We start from the raw sequence: 17,500 nt of genomic DNA, 5'->3' as shown, positions 1-17,500 counted from the left end.
TCTAAATCCAAATTGCTTTGGAGATAGAAGATGGTTCTCCTCAAGGTATTTGTTGATCTGCTCACCAATTATCCTCTCAAAGATCTTGCTCACCACTGAGAGGAGGGAGATGGGTCGGTAATTTCCTGGCTCTGCTCTTGACCTCTTCTTGTGCACTGGTGTAATTCTCGCCTCCTTCCAAAGTGATGGCCACTCCCGGTCTGCAGCACTGCCGGAAGATGAGTGCGAGGGGGGTTGTTAGTTCAGTCGCACAGTTTTTAAGTATATATGGACTTAATCCATCAGGGCCTGGTGCCTTCCTGGTGTTCACTCCTCTCAGGAGTCTTCCTACGTCATCTTCAGTAATGACAACATTCTGAATGGATGAGGTACCAAGACGGGGAGGGCAGGTGGCTGCCTGTTGGGGTCACCAGTTGTCATTTTCCGGCTGAACTCTGCAAGGAGATCAGCCTTTTCACGACTGGTGACTCTCTCTCTCTCTCTCTCTCTCTCTCTCTCTCTCTCTCTCTCTCTCTCTCTCTCTCTTTTTTATTTAAACATAACTTTATACAGAAGAACATGTACCCAAAGGCGCACTGTCGTGTGCTACCTATTCTAAGGGTACTACAATCTATTTCTCTACAATATTTACAAGACTTAAAAATAGATAATATACAAGATGGTCAGCATGTAAATGGAGCACTATTCGTTTCACTTCACTAGCACTATTCACGCACTGCACTACACTGAGTGTCACGTCACAAAGAGTGTCAGAGGAGTTGGCAGTGTCTGTCTCCACTTATGTGCCATCAGTTTGACACTGTGAGTGTTCATCTCCTGGACGTGAGGCACCGCGGCCGTGAACAAGTTCCACATCCTGGAGACGCGTCCTGCGAAGGTGCGTTGATGCTGACACCCGTGGGATCGCGGCACCTCTACGGCGTCACCACCATTGAGCACCGTTCTCGTGCTCCGTGCGGTGACTCTTAGAGGATGACGCAGCCCTGCCAGATGTGGCACTCTTTGCACCTGTGCCTTATGGAACACTACGATCGCCGCCACGTCTCTGCGGTGTTCCAGTGAATCAAGAGGACGCTCAGGCTCTGGGTGAGGTGGTATTGCAGCATCTACTAGCCGTATGGCGCGGCGTTGGATGCTGTCCAGTCTCCTTCTGTGTGTGGCGGCACAGGACATCCAGGAGAGAGCTGCGTACTCAAGGTGGGGCCGCACCTGTGCCTTGTACAGCAGCAGTCTCCCTTCCTGTCGAGGAAACTGGCGATCCTTCTGAGAGCGGAGATCCTGTGAGAGGCTTTCTTGGCAATGGTTTTGACATGGCTGTCAAACCTCAGCCCTCGATCCACCTCCACTCCAAGTATCTTGACGTCATCTTGGAGTGGGAGAGCAGCAGCGCCAAAAGACAACTTTCCTGCCATTGCTGCCATGGCGGCTGGGGACCGAGAGACAACCATTGCCTGTGTCTTCTCCGGCGCGAATGTCACTTGCCAGCGAGCACCCCACTCCTTTATCACTCGTAGCTGCTGATTGATGGCCTCAGCAGCCCGCCCACTGTCCTGGCGTGGATAGGTATAGGAGAGGGTGCAGTCATCAGCATAGGCCATGACTCCTGGCAGTAGCTGGAGAAGATCATCCACGTAGATATTCCACAGGAGTGGGCCAAGAATTGAACCCTGTGGCACTGATGCCTCCACAGGCAGGGACTCAGATGTTTGCCCGTTGACAACCACCTTGAGGCTTCTGTCCTGCAGGTAATTTCCCAGGAGTCGTAGCAAGCCACCCTGGATGCCTTTAGCACGAAGCTTTTCTAGTAATCCGTTGTGCCATACTTTATCAAAAGCTCCAGCTATGTCCAAAGCAACCACTATAGTGTCCTTGCCGTCGTCGAGGGCGTCCTGCCACTGCCTGGTGAGAAGCATCATTAGGTCGGAGGTTGACCTTCCAGGTCTGAACCCAAACTGTTGGTCTGAGAGGAGGGCATTGTCCTTGAGATGGCTACACACCACCTCTGCCACGACCCTCTCAAACACTTTACCCACCACTGACAACAGGGATATGGGTCTGTAGTTTTTGGGTCCGTCCTGGAGCTTTTTGTGTACGGAACTACTCGAGCCTCCTTCCACACTGAAGGCCAGACGTTTTCCCGTACACAAGTTGTGAAGACTTGGGTGAGAGGGGCAGCCAGTTCCTGGGAGCATCGCTTCAGCAGGTGCGGGCTGATGTCATCAGGGCCGGTGGCTTTCTGTGTGTCCAGCCCCGCAATAATCGCTTCACCTGCTGATGCGTCACCTCCACCATGGTGACAGTCTTCTCACATTGCTGGACCAGCTGAGGCGGTGGCTGCTGTGGATTCCCCACCTTCATTTTTCCAGCAAACAAGGAAGCCAGCAACTGTGCCCTCTCCTTACTGCTGGTGGCGACAGTACCGTCCTGCTTGCTGAGGGAGGGATGGATTCTTGGTGGCCAGTTCCTTGTTTGTCCTTAACAAGGACCACCAAGTTTTGTTTCCTACGCCAGTGCCACACAGTTTCCGGCGCAGGCTTTCCTCCCACTTTTTTAAGGCCCACTTGCTGGTTACCACCATCCTCCTGCATGCAGCCCTGTGCAGGTCCTTGTTGCGCCGAGTCGGGTTCCTCTTGTAGCGGAGCCAGGCAGCATACTTTGCCTCGGCAGCAACACGGCAACGGTAGCCAAACCATGGCTGATCCGTCGATCTGGTGGTGTATTCCCTGTGTGGGACGTGGCGTCTCTGGAGGGCGAGAAGGTGAGAGGTGAGTGCAAGTGCTTCACTCTCTGCTCCTCCCTGTAGCAGAGTGGCCCATGGGGTGTGGGTCAGGTCGCGGCGCAGGGAAGCCCAGTCTGCTTTGTTCCACAGCCAGATGGTGCGGGTGGTGGCCTCGTCCTGAGCCACGCCCACTTCCAGCTGTGTCAGTACAGCGTGATGATCAGAGCTGCCCACGAGCCCCAGCTGATGACACTGAAGCTTGTCTTCCTGGTAGTCTGAGATGACAGGGTCTAATGTCCCTCCTCGTTCATGTGTGGGAAGGTGACATGATCTGTCAGACCCTGCACCTCCAGGAGATTCTCGTAGGCGTCTCTTTCCAGGTGGTGATTGAGATCCCCCACAATCAGCACGTGGCTGCAGCTGTGTGTGTGTGTATTTACCTAGTTGTATTTACCTAGTTGTAGTTTTACAGGGCCTGGGCTTTATGCTCGTGTGGTCCCGTCTCCATATCTACACTTATCCAATTTTTCTTTAAAACTATGTACACTCTTTGCTGATACCACTTCCTCACTCAAACTGTTCCAAGTCTCAACACATCTTTATGGAAACTAAATTTTTAACATCTCTCAGACATCGTCCCTTCCTTAGTTTCTTACTATGCGATCTTGTGCTTCTAAAGTCATATTCTTCTCTCAGGATCAGTTTCTCATTATCCACTTCATCCATTCCGTTAATCAATTTATAAACTTGTATCAGATCCCTCTCTCTCTCTGCTCCAAGGTTGGTAGATCCATTGCCTTTAGTCTCTCCTCATATGCCATCCCTTTAAATTCTGGAACCATTCTTGTAGCCATTTTTGTAGTCTCTAATTTTCTTATGTGTTTCTTTTATGGGGAGTCCACACAACTCCTGCATATTCCAATCTAGGTCTTATTTTAGTACTTATCAATTTCTTCATCATTTCCTTGTCCATATAGTGAAATGCTACTCCAATATTCCTTAGCAAATTATACGCCTCTGAAAATTCTATCAATATGGCTAACCGGTTGATTATTTTCTTCCATTGTCACTCCCAAGTCCTTTTCCTTTTTACTTTTTCTAGTTCTACTCCATCTCCCATCTTATAGATTCCCACTGGTCGTCTTTCACTTTTTCCCATTTCCATGACATGGCTTTTGTCCACATTGAATTCCATCTCCCATTTTTGCTCCATTTCCAGATCTTGTTTAAGTCTTCCTGTAGTATTTCACAATCCTCTTTTGTTTAATGACTCTGCACAGTTTCGCATCGTCCGCAAACAGATTTATGTAGCTGTTCACTCCTCTGGCATGTCATTTATATATACGAGAAAAGTATTGGTGCCAATACTGACCCCTGTGGCACTCCGCTGTCTACTGTTCTCCACTTGGACTTCATATCTTTAACTATCGTCCTTATTTCTCTCCCTTAAGTAATTCTTCATCCATCTCAATGTGCTTCCTTTTAAGCCACCCTTCTCCTCTAACTTCCATAGTAATCTTTCATGTGGCACTTTATCAAAAGCCTTTTTAGATCTAAATAAATACAGTCAACCCATCCTCTCTCTTGTACTTTATCAACTATTCTAGAGTAGAAACTCAATAAATTTGTCACACATGACCGACCTTTTCTAAAACCAAATTGGCTATTTGATAATATTTTGTTGTCTTCAAGAAACTCGATCCATTGCTTCTTTATTACTTTTTCACACATCTTGCATATTACACTAGTTAGTGATACCGGTCTGTAATTTAAAGGTTCTTCCTTCCTTCCGCTCTTATATATGGGAACCACCTCAGCTCTTTTCCACTCCACTGGCACTGTTCCATTTTCTATTGAGCATTTTATGATGTTGTATATTGGACTTGCTAGTTCTTCCCTACATTCTTTCAGTATTCTGCCTGAGACTTCATCCGTCCCATTGCCTTTTCCTCATCCAATTCCGTCATCAACTTTTTATTTCAAGCTTGGTTACTTTAATCTCTTTCATATAGACAGTCTCTATTACCCTGTGGTCTTTCAAATTTGGATTCCTTAGTAAAGACCTCATGAAATTTACTATTTAACAGTTCTGCCATACTTTTTGGGTCTTCCACCATTCCGTTTTCTCCTTTTAACCTTTCTATTGTTTCTTTTTGTCTTATTTTTCCATTTATGAATCTGTAGAACAATTTTGGTTGTTCCTTACATTTTTCGACAATGTCCTTTTCATAGTTCTTTTCTTCTTCCTTTCTCACCTTAGCATATTCATTTCTTGCTGTTTTGAAGTTTTCCTTATTTTCTGGATTTCTGTTTCTTCTCCACCTTTTCCATGCTCCATCTCGTTTCTCCTTTGCCCTAGCACATCTTGCATTAAACCAATCTTTCTTTCCTTCTTCTTTAGGTCTATATTTCGGAACATATTCCTGACCCCAGTTTTGTATATTTCCAAAAATAAGTTATATTTCTCTTGAACCGTTAATGAGTTTTCCATCTCCTCCCAGTTTACGTTTTAAAATAGTTCTTGAGATTCTCAATATCAGCCTTTCTGTAATTTAATCGGTCTCCTTTGTATGATTCATCTCTATCTTCCTTTCCTTCTTCTATATCCATCTCTAATATTACATGGTCACTCTTTCCCAATGGGCACTTGTATCTTATATCATCGTTAATTGGTATATCCCTTGTAAAAACTAGGTCTAATCTTGCCGGCTCATCGCTTTCCTCTGAATCTTGTGTTTTCCTTTACTCTTTGGACCATCAAATTATCTATCATTAGGTTCAGGAATCTATCTCCCAGGCATCTTCCCCATACCACTTTCATAATTTTCCCAGTCTACCTCCTTACAGTTGAAATCTCCTATCAATATCACTTTTCTCCTTTCCTTAATGATTCTTGTAAGACTCCTTATTGTGTCATCTATCATGTCTCTATATTCTTGGTTAGTCCATGAGTTTGTTTTTGGTGGCACATATGTTCCAATGATTGTTAACTCCTTTTGTTAATATGCATCTTAACATACAGTATTTCTGATTTTCCTTCCCAAACTCCACTTGATTTACCACTATCTCCTTCCTTAACATCATCATGACTCCTCCTCCTCCTTTACCCACTCTGTCTCTCCTCCATATATTATACCTTTTATCTATGTCTATTTTTATTGCCTCATTTAACTTTGTTTCCACCAGGCATACAATATCTGGTTCTTCTTTCTTTATGTAATCTCTTAATTCTAATTTACTAGATAAAATCCCATCTATGTTTGTATACATCATTTTTAATCTCTTGTTCTTATCATTTTTAGTTAAACTTGCTCCATTCTTTTCTCTTCTTTCTCTTTTATATACCATTTCCTTATCCTGTCTCCTATAATTCTCCAAAAATGCCTTCTTCTCCTCCTCTGACCTTTCATTATTTTTTTCTCTTGCTTCTGCCACCAGTTCATTGTGTCTCTTCCTTTCCTCCTCGTTTCTATTTTTCTTTATATATATATCTTTGCAACCTTCTGTTTCTCTGAGTTTCGTTTTTCTATATAGTACTTCTTCTGCTGCTGCTTGTGATTTTAGTAATATCTTAATTGGTCTCACTGTTCCTTCTTGATATGGTCCCATTCTATGGATTTCTTCTACTTCCTCTTCTAAGTTCTGTCTATCCTCGTCATTCAGATGTTTTAGTAGGTCTTTACTGATTTCATTTCGTCTTTTTCCTTCTTGGTCTATATTTAACATTTTTTCTTTCAGTCCAAAAATAATTACACTCTTCTTTTTTCCGCAATTTCTCTTACTAAATTTTCTTTTTCTTGAGGACTCCTATCATTTTGCTTGTCATATTTTCATCTCTTTCTTTTAACTGTTCTTGAAATACTTCTTGAAATGATTCCTTGTCTTTCTTATCTTGGATTCTCCATGCTTGTACTTCTTTTTAATCACGTCTTGTACTCTTTCTTCTTCTTTGTTAACTAGATCTTTTAGCTTTTCTTTTTCTTTCTCGGCTTTACCGAGTCCTTCTTCCATCAATTTCTTATAGTTCGCTATTTGGACTTTTAATTCTTCATTTTCGGTTCTTAGCCTAGTTTCGTTTTCTTCCACTCTTTTATCCTTTCTTTCAATTTCTGGAGCTCTTTATCCTGTTCTTCATTCTCTTTCATTCCCATACTCTCCTTTATCAATTTATCAGCCTGTGTGTGTGTGTGTGTGTGTGTGTGTGTGTGTGTGTGTGTGTGTGTGTGTGTGTGTGTGTGTGTGTGTGTGTGTGTGTCTTCACATAACATCTACTATGTCAATTGATACATGCATCCATAAGCTGATAGTTTGCCCTGCAGAAGTCTGGTTACACCCCTCAAAATTATTACTGCATTTCTGGGAACACTACTGTTAAAACACTACACAATGCACAATACCACCTCCTCTCCTGACTGCCCCAACACAGCACACAATAATTGTCTTGGTGTACTATCAGACTTTGGATTATAATCAAGCTGGCACCCTCAGGGCAGCCCAGGGCATCACATTCCCGGTGCTGCATGAAGAGGAAGCCTTGCACACCACACCGTAAGCCAGTGCACTCCTACCTAACACCCTTGATACCAATACTGGCAAAAATTTACTAGAACTCCCATCTGCTGAGCTCTTTGACATTATTTACAAGCTCAGAGTAGAGCTTTGTAAGAAAAAGTAAAATAATTCACTTATACCACAGCATATTAACAAACATCAGTGAGGTGAGGGATGCTGTGGTAAATGTCCTTGACTTCATAGATAACATTGCTGCTAACCTTGCTGACTTGGAAGAGGTCAAAGTTGGGACAATAGCCTGCTGTGCCCTACCTGACAGGATCAATTACGACTTGGTGAAACACATATCTTCCACCAACAAAGCAAAAGCCTGATGGGCATTCTCAAAGCCTCAACTGCTTGAACGCTCCACCTCAGTTCTTCCATCTGGGCAAGTTGAGCCAAGCAGGACCAGCCTGAATCACAACAGCCAGCCTGCACAGTTTCCAACCCAACTCAACCCGACTCTGTGTTGTGTGGCCCACGCCAGATACCTGGTGGAGATCAGGTACCCTCCAGCCTTGTGTTGTGTGGCCCACGCCAGATACCTGGTGGAGATCAGGTACCCTCCAGCCTGAGCCACAGCCACCTAACAAGTGACCTAGGCCAGCAACAAGGCTCCATAAGTAGTAGGCTTCCCAACACTCACAAACCTCCCACCACTAGAGGGCCAGAGAAACCAGGAAATCAGACACAACAGTTACAGCACAAGAGGAAACAAGTATCTACCATATTTGATGGCTCATAAGACAGAGGCTTATTAGACACACCCAGTTTTGGCAGACATTTAAATGGAGAAAAGATAAATGAGCAGATTTAAGTTCTGAATATGAAGTGAAGGATTTCACTTAACGTTTGAAGACTTTCACTTACAATTAGATCATTATTAGACCTATAATATTTGCTAGTAGCTTACATACAAATCCTGTTACAAGCGAAATGTAAACATGTACCTGGCATATAGTGTCGGCAATGACTGAGAGGCTACTTGGTTAATAATCATATTTTTTTTCTTTTTATTTATAATTTTTTTTTAAATGTATGCAAGATAGGAATGTTAAAAGATGGGTGCAATTGTAGTTGTATTAAAGTGTGTCTTGCTTCAAGAAGGCAGTGAGGCTTGCCTATGTCAAGATCAAGATCACTGATTGGCAATTGTGTGTTTTGTTTTGGTTCATGTGGTGTATGGCCATTTAGGCAAATTGTTCCTGACTTGTGTCATTCTGTGTGAATTACTGATAAGTATGACCTATTATATATTGTTACCTTGAAAGAGTTTTTTGTGTTGTACTAATCATCACATTGTTTACATGTGCGAAGATGTCTGGGGTTTGATTTTAGAGCCTCTGTTGCCATAGATTATCACCAGTCACTGCCTCAGTCTTGAACCTTGGCCTCATAGGATGTTGCCTGATTTCCTGGGACTTTTTTTTTTTCCCCGTAGAAAAGGTTCGTCTTATGAGCCATCAAATATGGTAAATCCTCTCCTGGTACTGTTGGTCTGCCACACTCCCCTTCTAGCTAACCTGTGGATTTCTGCCATCACTGCAGATGCAAAGGATATTTGAAGTCAAGCTGTGTCAGGAAGAGAAATTCCAAGCAATTTAAGACTGCCACACTTGATTAGCTGAAGAGAGGCGGGCAATTCCTTCACAGATCACAAGTGAGCAGGTACAATCCAAAGCCTTCCTCATCCAATTTCTCAGCCACCTCCTTACTCCATTCTCCCTCCATCAACAACGCCAAACCCAGCTCTGGCTTCATATGGCAACTGGCAGCTCAAACAGCACTGCCAGTCCACCTTTACAAGCTGTCATCCACCTTTCCTGGTCTGACACAACCTCTCTATACCCATCCAGGTTTGTGGAGTCATGCAGTCCACTAAAGGCAATCACCTCTCTATCGTCTTTGCCAACGTCAGGGATCTCAAATCCAATATCGGTGACCTCATTCACTCCTGTGTGGTCCTTCACACACTAGACATGGTAGCTACGGTGAAAACCTTAAGGACTATCCCTGCAATTTTGGAATTATCCAAGGGTACACAAGGTGGCATTGATGGGACAAGGCATGCAGCACCTTTAGTGGAGTTGCTGTTTACTTTCACAAGAATCTGTTGGTACAGCCACCAGACTCCATCATCTCCATTCACCTTGAGATGATGTTCTTCAAGCTTAGGACAAAACAATATGGTTGTTTTCTTCTTTGTGTGTGCTACTGCCCACAGTGGCAAGGAGTTGAACCTTTGCTGTTCGGGCACACCCATCTTGACCGACTGCTGGTGTGGAACTCCTGTAATTCCACCATCATCTTGGGCAACCTTAACCAACACTTGGTGGTAAGAACATTTGAAGATTTACTCACAGTTTATGGTCTCACAAATCACGTCATCTTCCCAATATAAATCATAGGTGCTGTGGGGTTCCTCAGACCACTTGGCAGTCCTCACCACTGTATACATTGCTGCTCAAAGAGATGCTCCATGAAGTGCACCAACTGGCTATAGGGGAAAGCTAATTGGGAAGGCTTCCAGGAGGCACTGCAACAAACTCACTAGAGTGATGTCCTCATAGGTGATGTGGATTACCAAGTCAGCAGCTTCACCAGCACTATCCTTTCCCTGCAAATTACTTAACATATTTGATGGCTCATAAGGCACTTGGGCTTATAAGATATACCCACTTTTGGCAGACATTGATATGAAAAAAAGATAAATGAGCAGATTTAAGCTCTGAATATGAAATGAAGGATTTCACATGCATTGAGATCATTATTTTATCCCAGTATGTTGCATTTAAAAACTTTGATCTTTGCTAGTAGGCTACACACTAATCTTGCTGTGACTTGTGAGATGTAATCATATACCTGACATATGGCATTGGCAGTGACTGTGAGAAAGTCAGAGACTACATGGCTAATGATCATAATTGTTTTTTAGCATAATTTTTTTTTTTACATGTATGCATGTTAAAACATAGATGCAATTTTAATTGTATGAAAGTATGTCTTACCTCAGGGAGTAATGGCATCACAGTAAAGAACACAATGAAGCAAAAAAAAAAAAAAAAAAAAATGTTGTGTAGTAACTATCATCACTGTTTACATGTGCAAAGATGTCTAGGGTTTGATTTTTGAGGCTCTGTTGCCACCAACCACTGTCTCAATACTAAACATTGGCTTCATAGAACACAGGTTCATATCCTGAGACTATTTTTTTTTTTGGAGAAAAAGGTGCATCTTATGAGCCATCAAATACAGTATGTCCTAAGCCACACCTTTACTGTCAAACCTTTTGACCTCTTGGACATGAATGTAGAGTAGCAACAGATGAGAAAAGCAAGGCCTGGAAACACTACAGATGCCACCAGACCCATGCCAATAAACAATGGCTCATGGAGGCTTGTGATGCCATGAGACAGGTTCAGAAGCTGGCTCAAAGATGGCAGACTGAATTGAGGAACAGACTTTGTGGCCACTCTGTGAGTGCCAAGTCTTGGTGGTCTGCCCTCAAAGAACAGCAAAGCTTTGTACCCGACGACTACATTCCCCCATTCAATAGATTTGATGGCACATTAGTCACTTAGTGGAATGAGAAGGCTAAGGTGATTGCAATTCACCTCTAACCTAGATGATGATAAGCACAATAACAATAACTTCAGAAGAAGTGGAACATCATCTCGTATTGCTTGACCCCAAGGAAATCGTGGGACCAGATGATGTGTCTCCCGACATTCTAAGGAACTGTGCTGCCTAGTTAGGTGCTCCCATCACCACCATCTTCCAGCACTGCCTCAGGACTGTTAAGTGGCCCTCCAGCTGGAAGATAGCAAAAGTAGCAGCTATCCACAAGAAGTGGAAGAAGACATAGCTTAGCAATTACAGGCTGATTTCCCTCCTGTTGGTCCTAGGCAAGGCACTTGAGGGTGTCATTGCCCGCAAAGTCACGTCCTTCCTTGACCAATGCCACCTCATCAGTAACAGACAGTTTGGCTTCTGTCCTAACATGTCTGCCAGTGATATCATACTCCATTAGTTCACCATATGACACTAGCCCCTAGAAAGAGGCTGCAATTCTTTCATTATCGCCCTGGACATATTGTGAAGGATTTTCAGATACCTATTTACTGTCAATCTTATTGAGATCTGTATGCAGTACTTAGCTTAATAAATGTATTGAATCAAATCTCTCCAAAACCATGTTCTCCATGAAAGGAGGCTATTGGTGCTCCTCTTGTAGAGTAAAGACCACCAGATTGTATATTAGTTAATTCATTAACTGTACAAATTCCAGATTACTGATGAACTGATTTTGAAGATTTGAGGTTCAATCTATTGTGTTAGATATTTTGCTAATATTTATATGATTCACAATGGAGAGGACTCAGATTTAGGGTTTAGGCAACCGTGGGCTGAAGTGGAGATTGTTTTGGTTATCTCCTTTCACACTGAGCACATGCCAAACTATTGTGTAACATGATATAGGTTTTAGGCAACCGTGGGCTGAAGTGGAGATTGTTTTGGTTATCTCCTTTCACACTGAGCACATGCCAAACTATTGTATAACGATATCTGACTTAATATCCCACCACACTTTGTGGTATCGTTATTGATGATGATATTCGTATAGTTTTCTTTACCAGGTTGGATATGTTCTTTTTATTAACTATGATTATGACATTTGCAGTGAAAACTTTGAAGGTCCTGGCCGTGGTGACAGCACACGGCGTGGCAGGCTGACCAATGGGACAGCAGCAACCAGGGGTAGAGGAGGACGGGGCCGGGGCTCATCCATGGGTCCACGAACATTCCAGAACAGGCAGGCTCCCAGCTTCCCTGACTCCATTGACACCTGGGGCCCTCCCTGTGATGACAAAACCACCCAAAATAGTCTCAAGATAGGTAAGTACTACTGTATGCAATGCCTTAACCCCATTCATTACCAAATGTATGATTCTAATACCATCTCCCATGCTTCTTTTGATTCTATGTATGTGTTCAGATAAAATTTGGTCACAAGATGCAAGTTATATGAAATATATAAAGTGGTATGCATGGAATGATAGTGTTATTTTGGCATCATTATTCATTTTCCATATCACTGCTCATCATGCTGGAGAAAGCAAGTTTTAACACTCAATAGTATTTTCAATAAGAGACTGTCTTGGAGGAAATTTCCCCTTATGTGGAATGGAGGTCACTAACTGCTTATCCTTCCTTGTTTAATGAAAGGAAGAGGAATGAAAATATAGTAGAAGTCCAGTAATCCAATGAGTAGGGGACCAGGACTGTGTTAGAATATTAGTTTCATTGTATTATCAGGATGTACCCCTGAAAATGCCACCACACCTGGACCTCTAGCTTTGGACTTTTTTTTTTTTTTTAACATCCAATGTTTTTTTTCGTATTCCTTATATTTTTTTTTGTTGAGACAAGTTTGAGTTGATTGTTATTCTACATAATCTCCTTCACTAATAGATAGTTTTCAAGTATGACTTTTCACTTTATGCCTACCTCATTCCAATGATCTTGGAGGACATGTGGGAAATGGGGGTTTTTGGGTGTGTAAGCATTGAATCAAGTAACGCACATTGCAGAAGAAGTTTAAAATCAACAAAATCACATCAAAATTTTCTAAGAACACATAAATTTACATGCCTTAGGGAGGTGGTGGCCCAGTGGATAAGGTGGTGAGCATAGGATCGGGCAGACTTCCACGCGTAGGTTTGAATCCCACCATGATACTTTGCCATTTGTTGAGTAGTTTTAAAGTTACCTACATGATACGCGGTTCTAAAGGGTTACACCAAAGATGCGCTTGTTTGGTGATATGGGTCCTAGTATGGGTACCACTATAAATAAAATTGCCTGTGCCACTAATGGGTGGAAGCTGAACAGTGATTCCCATACTCTTCAAGTAAACCTACAGGTGCTATAGGCCACAACGTTGCTTGAGTGTTTTTATTATTGGTGAACAGCATTACCAACGATTAGCTACATTAGTTTTTGAGTAGTATTTTTTTTTACCTTCATAATTTTGCATATAATTAGGTTAAGGTTAAGTTAAGTTACAAGTACATGTCTCACCAGAAAAAAATAAACATGAGACAGTCAATGGTTGAGTGAAACTTAAGGGCATGCTGCAATCGAGGTTTGAAAAATTAATAAAAAAAAGTTACAGGATTTATGATTTGAAATTTTCAGAATATTATTAGGTACTGGTTGTCTTTGATGTGTATGAATATGATAGAATAATGACGTCATGACTTCATGATGTCATGCATAGAATTGCATTGAAAATGTCATACAGGCCTTATTTCAAGATTTTTTGAAATGTGCTTTGGCATGGACAGACTTGAAAGATGCCTAAAGAATTTTTTTTTTTTTCAATTTCTCCATACGTTATGAGATATGATTTTTAAAATTTTTTTTTCATTTCATGGTGTCATCAAAACAGCATGGAAGTAAAAGTTATGAAGTTAAACATTTAGGCAGTTTAATTTCAGTCATTATAATGACACTAATGTATGCATGCACATAACTTTATAATGTTGATGATCTTAAATTTATGAAGGAAGGGAGAGTGAAACGGGAAAGACACTAACCGCAACCTGTGGAATGTAAACAAAGGGCACATCATTGTACTGCATACAGAACTTATGTACCACATTTCCACAAGGCTTTCCATTTTATCCATTGCAGAGTCATGAGTTCAGGTGATTCTCTTAGCTTGCAAAGAAGATATGGTCTCACCAGCCTTCTTAATAGAGTGTGCTGATTTGAAAATATTAGAGACAGTAGATGGAGTCAAGCCATGGTGGCGAGCAATGCTATTAGTTTTCTCGCCTCTCGTGTCTGTGAATAATATCCAGCTTCACTTCAAGAGTAAGAGACTTCCTGGTCTTCGTAGCAACACTAGGCGACATTGCAGGGCGTTTTGATGGCATGTTGAGCAAGGGAAGATGAGCTGCTGCTGACGCTGTTATTGTTTTGAACTATGGGGAGTGAGTGGTGTGCGTTTTGTCCACGAGAGGCGCTGGTGTATTCAAAAGCCTGTCGGCTTGCATGATACAGCGGGGCTTTCAAACTTGGAAAAAAATTACCTGGATAAACTTTCGTTAAAGTGAGTTTGGTGTTCGTTATACAAGCAGATGGTAGTAAAAGGAAACATTTGTTGTAGCGAAATTTCGTTGTGTGAACCTTCGTTAAGTGGGGGTTACCTGTATATATATGCACAGTACGTTCTTGTTATGCGGTACATATGCATTCCTGAAAACCTTACCGCAAATCGAAATTACTGTATACCGAACCCATTATAACATGTAATAAAAGGGAATGCGTTCTAGCACGTCAAAAGTCACCCCTACAGAAATGAAAATACATGAAAATAGTCATATAGAAAAAAAATGATAAAGTTTTGAGGCCATTATGGGTGTCTCACTGTGCATCGTGATAATATCCACAAAAAACACATGTAAGGATTTCCCTTGTGTTCAATGGGAAACGCGGGAAGAGACTGATTGTTGTTGTGACATCATCCACGTCACACTTCCCGTGCCACCCCAGCTCCTTACTGACAGCTGACTTTTGGTGGGACGTTTGGGCACTTTGGCCTGACGCCTGAGGTTTCCTGTTGTTTACATATCGCTTGTGGACACTGGGCTAGCTGAAGTGTTTATCAAACTCTCCATAGTGCTGTAAACAACTAAACATGCTGAACAGTTGGTCTGTGTTTGGATGCAATAACACAAAAAGAAAAACAGCAGGTTTAGGTATTAAGTATTTCAAGTTTCCCAAGGAAAAAAATCGCAGACAGTAGTGGATTCAAGCTTGTTCCTGAGGCGATGTGTTCAATGTAAACAATGCAGTGATATGTTCCATGCATTTTACAAGTTCTGACTAAAAGGATGATTTAAAGCATCACCTCTAAGGCACTGAGGCACCCAGGAGTCACAGGCCACTGACAGATACTGCAGTTCCATCCCTTAATTTACCTCAAGGAAGGTTGAATTGATGAATTTTCTAAATGATTATTGTGTGCCTCTGTACTGCTTATAGTGCTATATAGCCTACCTGTGAAGCAAAAGCATTACCAGTGTTATTTAGGTATAAGCCTACTTCAAGTTTCAGGCCCAACTCGTTTCACTGATGATGTATAATTTTTTGCCAAACTATCTGTGTATTTTAGAATTAGGAATCTAGATAATAACATTAAGACAAATAAGAAAAAACATAATTCTTGCAAAGGTCAAAACAGAAAGCTAATGAAACTGACCACATGAATCAGTGATATGAAGTTTATTTTTTCACTATGACTATATTACCTGTTTTCCTTTGTTGTTTATGTTATGATTAAGTGGATTATATTCAATAACTAATATTGAATATATATGCTGACATTAGGAATGGTGTGAACTTAATTTTTCTTTGTATTATGACTACCGGTTGCCATAATTATTATGAATATATTTGTGCTTGCAATAGACCCTTTTATTCATCTAATTAGTAATGCATGTAAGTAACATGTAATGCAGTTAAAAAAAAAAGTGGGGAGGGGAAGAGGCTCCAAGGGTGGTCAAGTTAAAGTCAGTACTGTGAGTGGTGGGGAGGTGTGGCGTGGATGACGTCATCACCCCTGCTACCCTGCACTGGGCCCACTTGAGTGACGTGAGCGGATACCGTATCTGTGAATTTTTTATTACCGTATATCGAATTGAGGGTAGTAATTTCCAAATACCATAACTGTGAATTTACCGGATACAGAAGTACTGTATAATGAGGACTTACTGTAATATATATTTATATATATATATATATATATATATATATATATATATATAGGAATTTTTCTATTTATTCAAGGGATACATTTCTGAAGGGGTTGCGTAATGTGAAAATCGCATCAAATGAATATGATACCGAATTAAACTTTACACTGTTAGAGGTTCCACTGTGTGTTTGTGTTTGTGTGTGTGTATATATATATATATATATATATATATATATATATATATATATATATATATATATATATATATATATATATATATCACCGCCAAACACGACAGTTATGTTCCTGAGCTCGTGTACGGCGAGATTTGTGTTCGGCGAATAATAGGCCCTATGGGAAAATGGGGGGTACGTTCCCAGATCCTACCCCCCCAAAAATTGTTTTAACAAAAAGGCTGAAAAAAAAGCAATAAATGAAGTACCAAGCACACATTTTATTTAATTATAGTACTAGTACCTTTAGTTTATTTGCTGGTTGGAGAGGGCTTGAAATATGAGGTGATGGGCCTCTGACTGGCAGATGCATCCATATGGCGTAAGGTCTCCTTGTAGGGCAAAAGAAGCTCCTCAACACCCCTCTTGAACTTAATGCTCCTCTCCAGGATGGGATCTGTTTCAGTGATGAGGGATGTTGCATTTTCCATGACTTTCAACAAATTACGAAGAGTCTTGATGGTGAAAACAGGCTTGGTCTCTTCATCATCATCAAGATCCTCATCATCAGCACCTCCTCTTGCCTCTTCTTCCTCCAGCTGCAGCAACTCTTCAAGTGAAGGCTCAGCATCATGTGAGTCAATCACATCATCCACATCTTCCTCAGTCATGTCATCAAAGCCTTCTCCCCCAATTGTGTGGGGCAAGTCCAAGACACTTGGGAGGGGAGGTCGCGTGCATCCACCAGGACCAGCGGGAGATTCAAATGGAGACCAAATCGTGCAATCGCGCGTCAAAGTCGTGCTCGGCGAAATATGGGATTTTTTACCGATTCGTGTATACGTGAATTTCGTGTTCGGTGAGGTATGGCTGTACACTCGACCCTCGAAACAATGGACAAATGCGTGCACGACGCTGTCCGTAGATTGCAAAAGTCCATTCTTTGCAAAAGTACGTAAAATATGTAAGATTTTCTAATTTTCGTATTAGTTCAAGCTTAGCAGCCACAGGAAGAGCCTTTTGATTATGCTTCACTGGTTTACTAGGTTTAGGAGGCATTTTGGATAGGTTAAGCACTTGTGGGAAGGGTACAAATGCATAAAAAAAACATGGTAAGCACTGGACAATGTTCGCTGTTGGTTGAAAACTCACGAACTGAAGATTAAACATGGCGGCCAATAGCTGATGATGCGACAGACCCGCCACCTACTGGACAATAATTTGCCGGGAACGGACAATAGCGCGCATTTTAATATTCATCCGTAGATTAAACTGGACTCCAGAATTTGT

At 41.8% G+C, this 17,500-nt stretch overlaps 1 protein-coding gene across 1 annotated transcript in view; it reads left to right on the top strand.

Annotated features, from left to right (window-relative positions):
• The window catches only part of LOC123515158 (protein lingerer-like), a gene marked incomplete in the record, with an annotated part of 203,853 nt that overhangs the window by 40,268 nt on the left and 146,085 nt on the right, over window positions 1-17,500 (top strand). Inside the window, 1 exon segment of the mRNA XM_045273641.1 lies at window positions 11,955-12,169. Coding sequence (XP_045129576.1) covers window positions 11,955-12,169 — 215 coding nt within the window.

The sequence above is a fragment of the Portunus trituberculatus genome, chromosome 38 (genome assembly GCF_017591435.1).
Source record: "Portunus trituberculatus isolate SZX2019 chromosome 38, ASM1759143v1, whole genome shotgun sequence".
NCBI lineage: Eukaryota > Metazoa > Arthropoda > Malacostraca > Decapoda > Portunidae > Portunus > Portunus trituberculatus.
This window is presented reverse-complemented; position numbering and strand designations above follow the sequence as displayed.